Source organism: Lactuca virosa, chromosome 7 (assembly GCF_052849685.1).
Source record: "Lactuca virosa cultivar CGN04683 chromosome 7, Lactuca_virosa_CGN04683_v6, whole genome shotgun sequence".
NCBI lineage: Eukaryota > Viridiplantae > Streptophyta > Magnoliopsida > Asterales > Asteraceae > Lactuca > Lactuca virosa.
The window spans coordinates 190,128,280-190,144,621 of NC_136432.1; the positions used below are offsets into that span (position 1 = coordinate 190,128,280).

At 35.8% G+C, this 16,342-nt stretch overlaps 3 protein-coding genes across 3 annotated transcripts; 2 read left to right on the forward strand and 1 right to left on the reverse strand.

Annotated features, from left to right (window-relative positions):
* Window positions 1-1,650: 1,650 nt before the first annotated feature.
* Window positions 1,651-3,147, reverse strand: LOC145127404 (uncharacterized). Its single transcript, XM_079062606.1, has 2 exons — window positions 3,054-3,147; window positions 1,651-2,703 (listed from the first exon to the last, which is right to left on the reverse strand). Exons 1-2 carry the CDS (start codon window positions 3,145-3,147, stop codon window positions 1,655-1,657), a joined length of 1,143 nt encoding a protein of 380 aa, XP_078918732.1. The 3' UTR covers window positions 1,651-1,654.
* A 1,669-nt stretch (window positions 3,148-4,816) lies between these two features.
* Window positions 4,817-5,233, forward strand: LOC145127405 (uncharacterized). Its single transcript, XM_079062607.1, has one exon. It carries the CDS (start codon window positions 4,817-4,819, stop codon window positions 5,231-5,233), a length of 417 nt encoding a protein of 138 aa, XP_078918733.1.
* Window positions 5,234-14,692: 9,459 nt separating this feature from the next.
* Window positions 14,693-15,424, forward strand: LOC145127406 (uncharacterized). The gene has a single exon (XM_079062608.1). The coding sequence runs from the start codon at window positions 14,693-14,695 to the stop codon at window positions 15,422-15,424; it is 732 nt and encodes a 243-aa protein (XP_078918734.1).
* The last annotated feature ends 918 nt before the right edge of the window (window positions 15,425-16,342 follow it).

Here is a 16,342-nt window from a genome sequence, read left to right on the forward strand (position 1 = left end):
AATCGATTTTTCAGAAACCGATTGTTCTTGAAGACCCATAAGCCTTTGGTCTGGGAATTTTCTGAAAAAACGCATCCAAACCCCCCTTGTCATCATTAAATTGATCATCCAAACATCTTTCAAAACTGGATAAAAAAAACCCACGATTCCATATCTAAAATCAATCAATAAAGGTTCCAGATCCAAAAAAACTCATTAAAGGGCACAAATCGAAGTATCTGCGAAATGCCTACCTGCATCTCTACATCCAACTTGGTAAACCTCATATAGTATCCTAAAGAGGTGTAAAACATAGCTGGTAAAGTGATATTGAGTTGGGAACAAAATTCAAATCGAACTATGGAGTTTGGGAACAAAATCGTAATCGAAATCTGGAGTTTGGGTTACAGTGGAGAAATACGAAAGGGAAAGGAATAAAATCGAAATATGAAGTTGAGATCGTCGTCGGAGGTGTGGATGGAACTTCCATCGTGTCATCGTCCCCTGAATATGTAAGAATTTGGATTACAGGGGAGGAAGACGTAGACAAAGGGTTGGGTTTGGTCATCGTTGATTGTAGATTGTGATTCAAACGGAAAAAAATGGTGAATCTTGAACCCTCACTTCGTTTTTTACATTTGAACTCTTCAAATATGTGAGGCTATTATGGTTTATTTGAGGAATTTTGTGTGTAAGAGATCTTTTTGTGTTTGAAGTTGCAGATACGAATTTGTTGTAGTATACTTTTGTTCCTAATTGTTTGTATTTCTTGCATAAATAAAAGTCATAAGAGAGAGAGAGAGAGAGGTCCTCTCTTTATTTATCAATTATTAAAATAGATAATTATATATATTAAATTAAGAAAATGAAATAAAAATAAAAAATAAATACATGAGGGGCATTATAGTCATTTCAGTTTACCGAGGGACCAAATATGCATCAAAACTAGGCCAAAATGACTACCAATCCAAAAAAATCGAGGTTTGGATCAAATCTCAGAAAAAATGCATAACACAAGGACTATTTTTGCAATTTTGTCTAATAATAATAATAATAATAATAATAATAATAATAATAATAAAAAAACCATGTTTTTAGCCAATGAAAGACACCCTATTTGTAGAACAGTAAAAAAGAAAAAAATTCATACACAACAGGTTCAATTTGTAAATAAACTCATTTTTTTTACCAAAAGAAAGACTCCCTATTTGTGGGAAAGTAAAAAGAAACAAGATTCATGCACACAGCTTTCGATTTCAACAAGCTTACAATCCCAAAACATATTTACACATTGAGCAAGTCTTTTGCCCTCAAACTTTTTTCATTACCGATCCAAATTTATATAAAGTTGGACTCACTTTTTGTTGACAAATATTAAATCTTGCAATTATCAAGAAAAAAGAACTTTAATTATTTGCCAAATTAAATGGGCAATACGATATCACTCAACATGCATAAAATGACAACTTTTAGGCGTGAGGTATAGAAATTTTAATAACCAACGTTCGAACAAGTGTACTCAAGCTTTGGCGAACATAACATATCACATACATGCGTCACTTTTTGTAATTAATAGTATTATATTATCGACCAACTTAGTACTTATTTCTACAACAGTAATTACATAATGCGTACTTTCTTTACTTTAAACATTGAAGGCATCTTCTCCTGTTATTCATTCTTCGCCACCGATGCTGCCTCCTCCTGCACCTCCACCAGAACCACCACTGCCGCCCCCTCCCTTGTGACCTCCACCTGATCCTCCACCACTCCCACCGCCGTGTCCGCCTCCTCCACTTCCTCCGCCACTCCCGCCGTGTCCACCTCCTCCTCCACTACCACCACTGCCGCCGTGTCCTCCACCACCTCCACTGCCGCCGTGTCCGCCACCTCCCTTGTGACTGCTGCCGCTGCCACCACCACCACCGCCTCCCTTGCTCCCTCCACCACTGCCTGCACCTCCGCTGCCACCGCCTCCTTTGCTTCCTCCACCACTACCACCGCCTCCCTTGCTTCCTCCACCACTGCCTCCGCCTCTGCTGCCTCCCTTCCCCCCTCCGCCGCTGCCTCCTCCACCTCCACCTCCACTGCCACCGCCTCCCTTGCTCCCTCCACCTCCACTGCCTCCACTTCCTCCCTTGCTACCCCCTCCACTTCCACCACCTCCTCCTTTGCTACCCCCTCCGCTACCACTTCCACCGCTACCGCCACCTCCTCCCTTGCTTCCTCCGCCTCCACTACCACTTCCTCCCTTGCTTCCTCCACTTCCACCACCTCCCCCTTTGCTTCCTCCGCCACCTCCCTTGCTACCCCCTCCACTTCCTCCACCGCCACTACTGCCGCTACCTCCACTACTGCCACCACCTCCGCTACCTCCCTTGCCTCCACCACTGCCACCACCTCCATGGCTGCCGCCACCTCCACTACTGCCACCACCCCCATGGCTACCGCCTCCTCCACCACTGCCACCACCTCCTACGTTTCCTCCACCGCTACCACTGCTACCTCCCTTGCCTCCACCACTGCCACCACCTCCATGGCTGCCGCCTCCTCCACTACTGCCACCACCTCCACTACTGCCACCACCTCCTACGCTTCCTCCACCACTACCTCCTCCGCTGCCCGCAATAGCACCATTGTCTACTTCAAGACCAGAGGTTCCTACTACACCAACCTCATCACTCAATCGTTTCTTTTTTTCATCAAATGCTTCCCTTCCCAAGTCTGAAATCCACAATTTCACAAAGTTACTAATCCTTCTTTTCACGAAAATATTAGAGAATTGATGTATGATAGGGTTAGGAAAGATAGATATGTCAAAGTCAATGCATTATACATGATACCAATAAAATAAAAAGTTGAAATGATTTAATTGACGCAAGACACCAGAATCACTTCGCATGCAACACAAAATTAAAAGACGTTTCTATGCGAGTCACTTCCTTAAAAAAGCTGGACTTGATATTGTAACAAATAACGTTTGAATTTCCTTTTACATCAACTCGTCTTCTGCATACGTAAAACCCTAAAAGGCTAAAACCCAATCAAAACCAGAAATTAGGGAGTTAACTCACTGTCATCAGCAGTCTCAATTGATCTTGCGGAAGATATAACGATACTTATAGCAAATAAAAGAGCCAACAAAACAAAACTCCTTTTTATCTTCATCTTTCGTACGTGCTGTTCTCTTATCTATGTGTTTAACCTTTTCTTTAATTAAAGGTTGATTGATGAGTTAATGAACACATCTGTTCTATTTATAACTGATCAGAGTTTTCGACTAGTAGATGAATTCAAAAAATATCCTTAGAGCAGAAGTGACACCTAGTATTCAAATGTTGATGTGTCTCGTCCAGAAAATGACACCATAGCTTGGTTGTGTTGAGGACATCCTCCATGTTGCGGAATACGAAGTATAGTCATATATAAAGATTTGCATGTTGATTAAAATCTGACAAGTGGATGAATGGAGAGTTTGGATGTTTCTTGATGTAGGTTTTAATTCTCAGAAAGTTTGAAAGTTTGTCTTTTTAATTTATTTATTCATTATTATTATTACTTTTTTTCTGATAAAATTTGCAAAGAGGAAAACAAAACTAGAATCTTCGTGAAGAATTAGACTGGAATCTAGATGTCACTGCATAAATCAGTTGGTATGGTAATTTTTTTGTACCGCGGTTAAGGTAAATATTTCATCTACAAAAAGAAGCAGATTTAAAAAGAGTTTAATTTTTTTTTTCCACTTTATTTTGTAAATATATTGAAGAAAAGGTTTGTAAATTTCACTTAGAAATAGGTTGGTTTAGACACTTGGTCCATTACTTTTATCTAACATTTATACATTACATCTTTAAATATGGAGAACCTAGAACAAATAATAGAAACCCGAAACACATCATATCATATATGGTTTGTACACCATTTACCCCAAAACTGATATTTTTTAACATTTAGAACTGATATGAAGCCAAAACTGATATTTTTTTAACATTTAGAACTGATCTGAAGCCAATTAAAAGAAGCAAGCTTGATGTCGTTGGCTAAGATAAAGCTGTTTCCAGAGTCTAGAATCCAGACTTGTACTTAAATATCCGATCATTGCGATATCGCCACATAACATACAAGTAGGCAATATTCACAATCTCAAGCACAACCCCTTACTTTTATCAATACTAAGGACATCCATAATCTATTGAACTCTATAGATTGCAATGAGTTGTCACATCATCCATTAAATATCTATACAACAACACTCACAACTCATTAAATATCTATTCAATCCTAATCACCACTTTATTCCTTCAATTGAATCAATTAATTATCATTCAACTCTTTCATTCAACTATATTCCATGTCATCACCCACACTCCATTTATTAGAGGGTTAGAATTGTAAATAGCCATAGTATAAAGGTTAAGATGTAATTATGTGTTATGTTAGTTAGACATTCCTTTACCTTCTGTATATGTATTCTCTTTTTGATTCAATAGAATTTTAAGATGTTTCATTCCTTCATTCATTTGTTTGATATGCTATAAGAGCATATTCCTTGTTTCCGCTCAACTCTCATTTGTTCTTGATTTCATTTTCGTTTGAATTTGATATCATGTCTATTTGTTTCTTCGTTTTGATTTTTCTTGATCTGTTTGATTCTTCATTTCGAATTTTTGATCAATTCATCATGTCTAGATCTCAGCCTGAAAGTTCACAAAATGTTAATATCTCTCTGATTGATGATAGGATGTCTCCTTATTACATCCAACATTCGGATAATCCAGGTTTTGTCCTAGTTTCTTAACCATTAACCGGTGAGAATTATCTGTCATGGAGTAGAACGATGATTATCGCTCTTTCTGTCAAGAATAAGGCCGAATTTATTGATGGATGTTTGCCTGAACCTCCGTCTTCTCAAATTGTCAATCACAGTTCATGGATGCAAAATAATCAGCTCGTTATTACATGGATTCTCAACTCGGTTTCTAAAGAAATATCAACAAGAATTATGTTCACCGATTCTGCTCAGAAAATTTGGGATGATCTCAAAGATCGTTATCAACAGAGCAACGGACCTCAAATTTTTCAAATTCGAAGAGAAATTGTGAATCTCAATCAAAATCAAGATTCGGTTGGAGTATATGTCACAAAATTGAAGTCGTTATCTGAAGAACTTGAGAATTTCAGACCAAGATGTTCATGTGGAAAGTGCGAATGTGAGGGCGTAAACAAAATTGAAGAATACTTTCAGTCTGAATAAATCATGAACTTCCTAATGGGGCTAAACGATTCGTTTTCTACAAGTCGTGGTCAGATTCTTCTTATGGATCCATTGGCTACTATCAATCGTGTATTCTCTTTAGTTGCACAGGAGGAGAAACAAAAGAACATTTCGATTGATAATCAACATACTTCATCAGTCACATTTGCAGCAAAATCCAATAACAATAGATTTTCTAATGCCAATATCAATCAAAACAAGAAATTCAATAGAGATAGGCCTTTCTGTACTCATTGTAATTTTCAAGGACATACAGTTGATAAATGTTACAAACTTCATGGATACCCACCAGGATACAAACCCAAGACAAAGAATAATCAAGTCAATGCTGTCACAAACGACAATATCACTATGTATTCTTCTGTGAATGATGGTCTGAGTAACATGTTCAGGGGATTTTCTCAAGCACAATGTCAACAAGTGATGTTTGCATTATCCAACCACATGATTTCTGTGAATCCAAATGAGAATACTAGAACAGGTAAATGTTATTCTCTAACTGTCAAAAGTGGATTGAAATCTTGCATGTGGATTCCTGATTCAGGTGCATCTCAACATGTCTGTCATGACATTAATTTGTTTATCAACACAAGAAAAGTTTATCTTCACACTGTTACTCTTCCAAACAAGGTTATCTTACATGTTCATTTAGTTGGGGACATTAAAATTGACTTTCTCTTTACCTTGAGAAATGTTCTTTATGTTCCTGACTTTGATCTCAATCTTATATCTGTTAGTGCTCTCACTAAATCTCAACAATTTATAGTATAATTCACATGTCATCATGCTTATATCCAGGATGTCATCCACAAGCGGATGATTGGCAAAGCTGACAACATTCAAGATCTTTATGTGCTTAACAGTCAAAAGGAAGAGGCTGCTGCAAATACAATGAATTATGTTTCTATGGAGTTATGCATAAGAGATTAGGACACCCTTCTAACTGATGGGTTTTGATCACTACAACATTCCTATGGTGTACATGCAAACCCTAAAGCTTTGGATCTAGTTTGTCTAATGAACATGCAATAATCATCCAAAGCCATAAACCCTAGATCTAGCATGTGATAATCCAATAACATATGAATTAGGGTTTAGATATTACCTTGATTGTTATGTATCAATAACAATCTCAATTCCTTCTTGTAATTGGATTCTGAAAGCTTAGTGTCACAAGTGTCACACCTCTAATGGAGTCACAAACACCATAAGCAATAAGGATGAAGAAGGAGGAGAGAGAGGACACAAAAAACGTCTAGAAACCCTAAGGAATCAGTTAGCCACGTTTTTGGTGCCTTAGGGGTCCTTAAATATGTGAGACTATTAGGGTTTTGAACTAGGAAACCCTAATCTGACTGCTTAGGCCCTAAGCATTCCATGGACTCCTCCTTTAGAGGCCTTGGACGAATTCTAATGGGTTTCCCCATAGATTTCGTCCACTCCATCCTCTATGGAGTCTATTAGCCCAATATCCAACTATCACACAATTGACAGTAATAGTCCCCTTTATTTAATTAATGTATTTTAGCCACAAAATTAATTCTGATTAATTCTTGACTAATATTAATTAAATAATATGATTTCTCTCTTAATATATTATTCATATAATATATTAATAAATCATAATTATTCTCTTTTTCCATAAATCATCCTATCAAGTTGCTTTGGTGAAGGCAACCTAAAAGGACCATGCTCGCAATTGGGTCAAGTACATACCAAAATAGTTATGGGCTTAGACACTAATCCAACAGTCTCCCACTTGGATAATTCTAATAACTATTCTGCGTATGACTTCAGATCCTGATCAGCAATCGTAGCTTTCAAAATCCGCTGTCAACTCTGATCTTATCAGATAGGCGTCCTTTAGATAAGGTATCATATATATTCCTCCATTCTAGATATCGTATAGACGTGAGACATGGATTGAAATCATTCTCTCAGTCTATGTGTTGTTTCCCGATTTCTGATTTATGACGACTGACTAATTGAACAAATCAAATCAGCCATGGCCCGGCCGATCACTTTCCTTTGTCATCACTAAATCATCGAGGGGACCACAAATATCGCTTTTATCCCACCTTAGGTAAAAGGAACGGATAAACATCGACTCAATGCTCGCTTGTATTTACTCACCGAATCACACACAACAATACGTTTTATAACACCAAGTTACTGGTGCGTTTACATATTATCAATGTGTAACCAACTCGCAAGATACAACTCACACATCTCGGTTTCAAGAATATAAGATATTATCGTCTCACCAATCACTCGTGATAAAATCCATGAAGTGATCCAAGTGAGCGTGGGTTTAATCCAATGCTCAAATCATATTCATAAGCACTCATGAACGTTGTAGCAAACTTTTGCTATGTCTAATACACTTTAGACAATCTACACACCAATTCATGACAATCTTCTTTCACACCTACTCCCAAAGTATGAGCGACTGTGGAACGTTTGAATAATCTTATTATTCAGGAAGTCAAAACATGCAAAGTGAAACACAAGAATAATACTAATCTTATATGGCCCCAAACTTTTGAGTATAAATAAAACACTTTTATTTAATCACCATATTGATTACTCATTATTTGTTGTTTCGGGTAATCAACTTCTTACTTGAATTATAACGACAATTCTCTCATGCTCTTAGCATGCACACTATGTTTACCTATGGTCCTTACTTTGTGAAATAGTATAATTGAATAACATTTTCAATTACACTCATTTCATATTTCCCAATCTTTACCACAAGTGTGAGAATACCAAATTCTTGCCACTTATAGAATATGTTAGATTCTAACATTTTATGCAACGATCCTTTTGCAATATCATAGAGCCAAAGTCACCAAGACTTTGCCAATGAAATTACAAAGTGCTCTATTTTAGATTGTTACAACATAATTCCATAGACACGAAGTCTCACATTCAAAGTACATTCCTTTGAACATCCTTCTTGCATAAAAGTTTCTAATCTAGACATAAACTCTTAACGTCCAACTCCCAATATGGAAACATTTTCATATTTTTCATATGACAAATCATTTTAAATAGAATCTCGTCTATTCATAATAATGTCAATATGGTCCATCCATGACTATACTTCTAACTGTCCACAAGTGACCAATCCTTAGCGAACCTTAGATTATCCTTGACAGTTGTTTAACTAATTCAGTTAAATCCGATTCTAGTCCTCTTTCCCTCTTAATGCCCTAGACATTTGGAAAATATTAGAATGGTCGAATATTACAGCATATGCAATCGATCCTATACCCGAAGCGTATGGGACACGATTTATAATGAAAAACGTGATACTTTACCAGTTTCTTGCTATAATATTGTCATAATATTTCTATTTGCCGTGTTCTCAAAATTCGAACTATGAAGAGGGATGGGGTAATCATAATCGAACTTTGAGAAAGCAAATAATAAATATATCCTTGACTAAATTCAATTAAAATTTCTCGATCTAAGCTTTTAGATTGAAAACGAAGTATAACATTCTCTCCCTTAATTATAGCAAATACAACTTTTCAACCCCTGCAACTTTGCAAAGTGAAACTTTTTTTTTATAATTAATATTGCCAACTTGCAATACTTAAAACAATAATAATCATGCTCCCACTAACATGATGATTACATCTATACTAACATAACATTTATGCTCCCACTAGCTTTGACACATATTCAGAAAACAGTTGGACTTCTAAAAGACAATACTTATCGTCTTTCCAAAGTTCATATTTTCAATACGACGTGCTTCGATAAGCCTTTATCTAAGCTTCTCAAATTCACACACCTTTCCTTAGATAGCTCACATGTGTGTCTAAACTAATTCAGAACTTATATTACTAAGTCCCAAATGTTCAGACTAATCGCCAAATCTCACAATTCGAACTATAAAGAGGGATGCCGTAATCATAATCGAATTTGAGAATGCAATTTACATAATCGCTCTCTCCTTAAAATCTCTCTTAGTGAAGGAGTTTCCTCACAATCATTTTCATGTAGGAGAGAAACCTTATGACACTTAGATTTTATGGTGCATGTGTTCCTATCCATGCAAATTTTTCATAAGCATAATCGTAAGATAATGTTTGTGACAAATTCAAACTCTTATGGACAGAACTTGTTCATTCTTAATTTCTTGCCATCAAGGGTCCTACCATTGCTTCCAAGTTATTTAGTAGCTCACCTATGCCAGTCAATGTACTTTCATTGATCAAGGTGTTTGCCCTTATGCATTCTATTGAGAACTCGTAGAACTCATATGCATAATCACTCAACTGGATTGGCACAGAAATAAAATTTTGTCAACACGATAGGTTACAATCCTCAAGTCGTGTGCTAGTGTTTAATAGGTTTACTTATTGATTTGTTCTTGAAACTTTTCAAGATCTTTAGACTCCCACTGACCTCTTGACATATAAGATTCTCTTATCAAGAAACATTTCTTGACAAAACAAATATTCAAGAGTCAGTGTGTGTCTTTATCAAGACAAACCTACACATAATTTGGTACTAGTTGGTCTTTGTCTTATTCAAGACATAACAACTTACCAAAATGTGCAAGTGTAAGAACATTCCTACTTAAGATTATCTCACTCAATACACAATCTTGGGGTATGACTCTAAGACTTGATATTGGAAAGAAGTACGATACATTTTATTGACTTAACCATTTCTACAATTCACCATTCCTCTTCTTAGCCAAAATAGTGCACTAAGGTATCCTTAGAGTGTGAATTGTAATATGATTCCTACAATAACCAAGACGATCATAAAACACAATACAAAAGTGCTCTCCCTTCTTCTTAGATTGGAGAACCTTTTATCTTTATGCCTTCATTGATTCTTCTTATTCGTTTTGCCATTCATTGAAACTTTTCAATGATTCAGAATTACACTTAATCTTGTAAGCATAATCAAGTTTACTAGACTTTTAGTAAATCATGACGAATAATCTTATCGTTCTTTGTGGTGGACTTGACCAGTGCACAACATTGTGTACCAGATCTCCTAGTCCTTCACTTGACTCGCATACTTATGTGAACACCAAATTAGTCTTAATTTCCCAAATACGAAGGTTCTCATTCATCACACAATACCAGTTGCATGATTCCAAGTTTCTGTCCAATTTGAAACTTGGGTGATGAGAAACTTTCCTCATTTGGTAAATTTCTGACATTACCACAAATAACGTAACTAAGAGTCAAATCCATTCACAATATTTCTAATAATAGAACCATTCAAACACCAATTTTTCATAATATCCATCGCAAGGAAACATAAATAAGATAAATCAAAATTTATTTTATTGCGGAAAAATAGTGTCCTTACAACGCAATTACAAATGAAAACTATGTAAATATTATTTAGCAATCTATCCTAACTATAAAGTAGTAGCTCAAACAATCCGATCTTTGAATCATGCGATAAAATCCATTTTTTCATGACCAGATTTAGCTCACTTCTTTCCTTTTAAGCTTCCTTTTTTCTTCGATTCTACAAAACACCAAATGTAATCTTATCACATCATGTATTAAGAATCTAAAAGGAACTTAATAGAGTTAGATAGTGGATTTTACCTGATGCAGAGTCATACATCTTGACTCTCCCATCTCTTAGATCTCTCAGGGAGTCAGGGCAGCTTCGTAACCAATGCCCCCTCTTTTGGCAGTAGAAACATATGGATTCTTCTGGAATGGTACACGGGACTATCTCAGACTCAGCCTTTCTCTTGCGTAGAGAAATTTTTTTTGGACTTCCAATGTTACCATTGCCCATAGAGGGTTGGGATATTGATTTACCAAACAAATTGGCTGACCAGTGCGCCATATCATTCCTGATTCAGCAGCAATAAGCAAATAAGTCAAATCAATAAGGGTCATGTCGTGGTCCATCATATAGTACTCTCTAACGAACTTACCATATGATTCGGGAAGTGAATGAAGAACCAAGTCAACATGCAACTTCCTTGAGACATCGACACCTAACATTCCCAAACTATCAATATGTAACCTTTCATCCAAGACATGAGCACATATAGACTTTCCATTTTCGTGTCTTTTTGCCAATAGGGCTTGAGTGACCTTGAACTTTTCAAGTATTTGAACACGTGGGTCAGGGCAAATTATTGGAGGAGGTGGAGGAAGAGAAGCATGATTTCTATTTCCACAATCCAATCGTGGAACATCATCATCATTTGGAAACCTTTTCCAACGGATTTAGGAAGACCATAGTTGTCAGACTTTTGACATCTATAAAACGGGAGAAAATTCAAGTTTAGTTGATTGAGTCCTTAATAAAACACCCAAATGAGATATTAAGGCTAGGACCCAACACAATATCCTACAAATTGGAAGAGGGATGCCGTAATCCAACTCGCAGAACATCTGAAGGTAGGTAAATGACGATTTACCAATTTCCACCATGAAAAACGAAAAGAGGTTAAGTTTTAAATGAATTGAAACTCCTAGATTTTTTGAGTTTCATTGAACTTTTCAATGTCATGTTTAATCTCTATTATGCCCTTCATTTGTGACTGGGATGCCGAGGATCACAAATAAGGTGTGAATAACGATGCGAATGTACATGGTGCCCTCAATGTTACAGTCACCTAATCGACGTACCGGTTAACCACACACGCTCCATCGATCTATGACAAACATCGAGTCACCCTTCGCTACCAATGCCAAACCCAACTTAGTGTGCCCGTTAACCACACATGCTCCACTAATTGTCTCGACAAGGGTACAAAGTGTAATTCCATGGAATTGCAGCGAATTCACTTTTTCCTAAAGTAACTAAGATTTGGGAATTTAGTAAAACATTTAGTTACTTTATTCATTATACTTTTAATGAGGAGAGGGTTTATCCTATCCTACCTGTTCGGCTAACGACCCTCCACCAATCAAGGAAGCGGTGGGTGAGAGTGGACACCCATTAAACGACCATTTTATAGGCCATAACTTTATACCCCCTTATAGATCGGCTTCGTGAATGAGGCCTACTAACGATAAGACTAGCAGTTTAAGTTATACATATATATAATATTAGGCTTTTAATGTTATATATAGTATAAGGGTGTATTTTATACTTTTAAAATACTAGGTGGGTTAATTTAATAAATTATACTTTTTAATTTAATTAAACATAAACCATGTCATTATGGATTTATTAACTCTCTTTTAATTATACTTTTAATTAAATTAATAAAACCATAAGGGTATAATTTGAACTTTTTCAAAACTAAAGTTTCTAGAATTTAAAATTTCAAAAAATTAAACTTTTAATCAAACATTTAAATTCCAAAACTTGAGGGCAAGTTTTGAAACATTTCAAAAATTAGGGTTCAGAATTTAAATATTTCAAAGTTAAACTTTTAATCAAAAATTTAAATTCCAAAACTTGAGGACAAATTTTGAAACCTTTCAAAATATTAGGGTTTAACTATTTAAGTTTCAAAACTAAAACTTTTAAAGTTCAAATTTAAACTATAAAACCTAAGGGGTGTAAATTGAAACTTTTCAAACTTACTAGGTCAAATATTTGACTAATAATAATCGTATATTATCCATATTTAACCAAATCCATCAATTCTGATGAGGATAATCATTCCAAACTAAAAAATTCGGATTTTGGCAAGAAAAACGAGTTTTGACAATTATCTTCAACAAAATTTGGCAGAAAATTCGAAAATCCCGGCACCAGAGCCCTGGACTCGTCGAGTCCACAATGGAACTCGTCGAGTAGGACCTACTCGTCGAGTCCATTCATGGACTCGGCGAGTCTGCCAGTCAGAAGAGAAAAAACTTCGATTTTTCAAGCAATAAACGATCAAATATGCATCAATTCATCAACAAACAGCCCTAGGCTCTGATACCACTGATGGGTTTTAATTACTACATCATTCCTATGGTGTACATGCAAACCCTAAAGCTTTGGATCTAGTTTGTCTAATGAACATGCACTAATCATACAAAGCCATAAACCCTAGATCTAGCATGTGATAATCAAATAACATATGAATTAGGGTTTAGATCTTACCTTGATTGTTATGTAGCAATAACAATTTCAATTCCTTATTGTAATTGGATTCTAAAAGCTTAGTGTCACAAGTGTCACACCTCTAATGGAGTCACAAACACCATAAGCAATAAGGATGAAGAAGGAGGAGAGAGAGGACACCAAAAACGTCTAGAAACCCTAAGGAATCAGTTAGCCACATTTTTGGTGCCCTATGGGTCCTTAAATATGTGAGGCTATTAGGGTTTTGAACTAGGAAACCCTAATCTGACTGCTTAGGCCCTAAGCAGTCCATGGACTCCTCCTTTAGAGACCTTGGACGAATTCTAATGGGTTTCCCCATAGATTTCGTCCACTCCATCCTCTATGGAGTCCATTAGCCCAATATCCAACTATCACACAATTGACAGTTATAGTCCCCTTTATTTAATTAATGTCTTTCAGCCACAAAATTAATTATGATTAAGTCTTGACTAATATTAATTAAATAATATGATTTCTCTCTTAATATATTATTCATATAATATATTAATAAATCATAATTCTTCTCTTTTTCCATAAATCATCCTATCAAGTTGCTTTGGTGAAGGCAACCCAAAAGGACCATGCTCGCAATCGGGCCAAGTACATACCAAAATAGTTATGGGCTTAGACACTAATCCAACACTAACAATGTTATTGTTCCAATTAAGAGCCTTCTAGGTGTTTCTATTTCTCAAAACAGTTGTAATAATCATTGTCTTGTGTGCCCTTTGGCTAAACAGAAACAATTGCCCTTTGAAAATCTGAACAATATGTGTGATGATATATTTTATTTAGTTCATTGTGATATTTGGGGCCCATATCAACAATCAACTCATACATGACACAAATTTTTTGCTACCATCGTTGATGACAAAAGCAAATATATACCTGGATTTATCTATTGAAGCATAAATATGATATTCAAGACATTATTCTAAAGTTTTATTCATACATTAAACTCAGTTCAATAACTCTATTAAGGCTTTTAGAACTGATAATGCAAAGGAATTGGAATTCCAAGATTCTTTTGCCAATAAGGGTATAATTCATCAAAAGTCTTGTGTTGCCAAACCACAACAAAATTCTGTAGTTGAAAGGAAGCATCAACATCTTCTTAATGTGGCAAGATCCTTATTATTTCAATCCAAAGTTCCAATTCATTTTTGGGGAGATTGTGTTTTGACAGCTGCTTATTTGACTAATAGAACCCCTTACAAAGTTCTATATTATCAAACGCCATATCAACAATTGTATGGTAATGTTCCCATATACAAACGCTTAAGATCTTTTGGGTGTTTAGCATATGCTTATACTCTAGCAACATCAAGATCAAAATTTCATCCTAGAGCATGAGCTTGTTTGTTTCTAGGATATCCTCCCAATATGGAAACATACAAGTTGTTTGATCTTGAAACAAAACAAATTTTCACTTCTAGAGATGTTATCTTTCATGAAAACATCTTTCCATTTCAAAACAATGATGTCTTAATTGATAATGATCCTTTTGATCACATTGTGCTGCAAGTTTCATTGTCTGATAATGAAATTTCCACAAATACCCCTACAACAAATTTGTCCCAAAATCAAGAAACTTCTTCTGTTCTTGATGATTATGATTCCTCTTCACAGCCAATTCTTTCCATACCTACAAGAAATCGTAACCCTCCGTCTTATTTGACAGATTATCATTGTAAATTTGACAAAGCCACAAATTCAAAAACTCCATATTCATTAGACAATTATTTGTCATATGACTGTCTTTCTCCTTCTCATAGAGTTTTTGCTATGAACATTTCAGCAAATTTTGAACCCAAAAACTATGAAGAAGCCTCACAATACAAGGAGTTGTGTGATGCAATGGACTCCGAATTAGAAGCCATGCAAGCAAACAATACCTGGACCATAATGCCATTACCACATAATAAGAATATTGTTGGATGCCGATGGGTATACAAACTCAAATATGGAAGCAATGGCATCATAGAAAGACACAAGGCTAGACTAGTGGCTAAAGGTTTTAACCAGAAAGAAGGAGTTGATTTTTTTGAAACATATTCTCCAGTGGCTAAACTTGTAACTGTGAAAATGCTTTTAGCCATTTCAGCTATTCAATAGTGGGACATGGTTCAACTTGATGTGAACAATGTTTTTCTCAATGGAGAATTGCAAGAAGAAGTTTTTATGGACATACCACCTGGTTTTCAAATTCAGGGGGAACACAATGGTTCAAAGATGGTATGTAAGTTGAACAAATCCATTTATGGACTTAAGCAAGCTTCAAGACAATGGTTCAACAAGTTTTCTCAATTCATGCTAGTTTTGGGCTATCTTCAATCCAAATCTGATTACTCTTTGTTCTACAAAGGTGCTGGAGATGACTATGTGGCATTACTTGTTTATGTTGATGATATAATCATCACGGGTCCAAATAAACAAGGCATACAATTTTTGAAACAACAATTGATTAATCAATTCAAATTAAAAGACTTGGGTTCTTTAGGATATTTCTTGGGGTTAGAAATTGCAAAATCTCAGAAGGGTAATTTTTTCTCTCAACGAAACTACACATTACAGCTTATTGAAGATGCAGGTTTTTTAGCTGCTAAGCCTAAAAACACTGCCATGGATCCTAAAATTCATCTTCAAAAGTATATTGGAGCACCTTATTCTAATCCTTCACGATACAAATGACTCATTGGAAGATTATTATACTTAAGTATCACACGCCTAAATATATCTTTTGCAGTCCAATGTTTATCACAATTCATGTCCAGTCCATGTGTTCCTCACTTTGAAGCAGCTTGTCATCTGATTAATTAATTATCTAAAAGCGTAACCTGGGCAAGGTTTATTTTTCTCAAAAGAATCTTATTTACAGCTAAAAGGATTTTGTGAATCCGATTGGGCCACGTGTAAAGACACAAGAAAATCCATCACTGGATTCTGCATTTTTCTTGGAAATTACCTCATTTCGTGGAAAACAAGGAAGCAATCGACTGTTTCAAGATCTTCAGCTGAAGCTGAATATAGAGC

Bases quoted from the DNA above. Each gene is read 5' to 3' on its own strand.
- LOC145127404 (XM_079062606.1), bottom strand. From the start codon at position 3,147: ATGAAGATAAAAAGGAGTTTTGTTTTGTTGGCTCTTTTATTTGCTATA. The intron at 2,704-3,053 runs GTGAGTTAACTC...TGTGGATTTCAG, and splicing joins AATTGAGACTGCTGATGACA to ACTTGGGAAGGGAAGCATTT.
- LOC145127405 (XM_079062607.1), top strand. From the start codon at position 4,817: ATGATTATCGCTCTTTCTGTCAAGAATAAGGCCGAATTTATTGATGGA.
- LOC145127406 (XM_079062608.1), top strand. From the start codon at position 14,693: ATGGAAACATACAAGTTGTTTGATCTTGAAACAAAACAAATTTTCACT.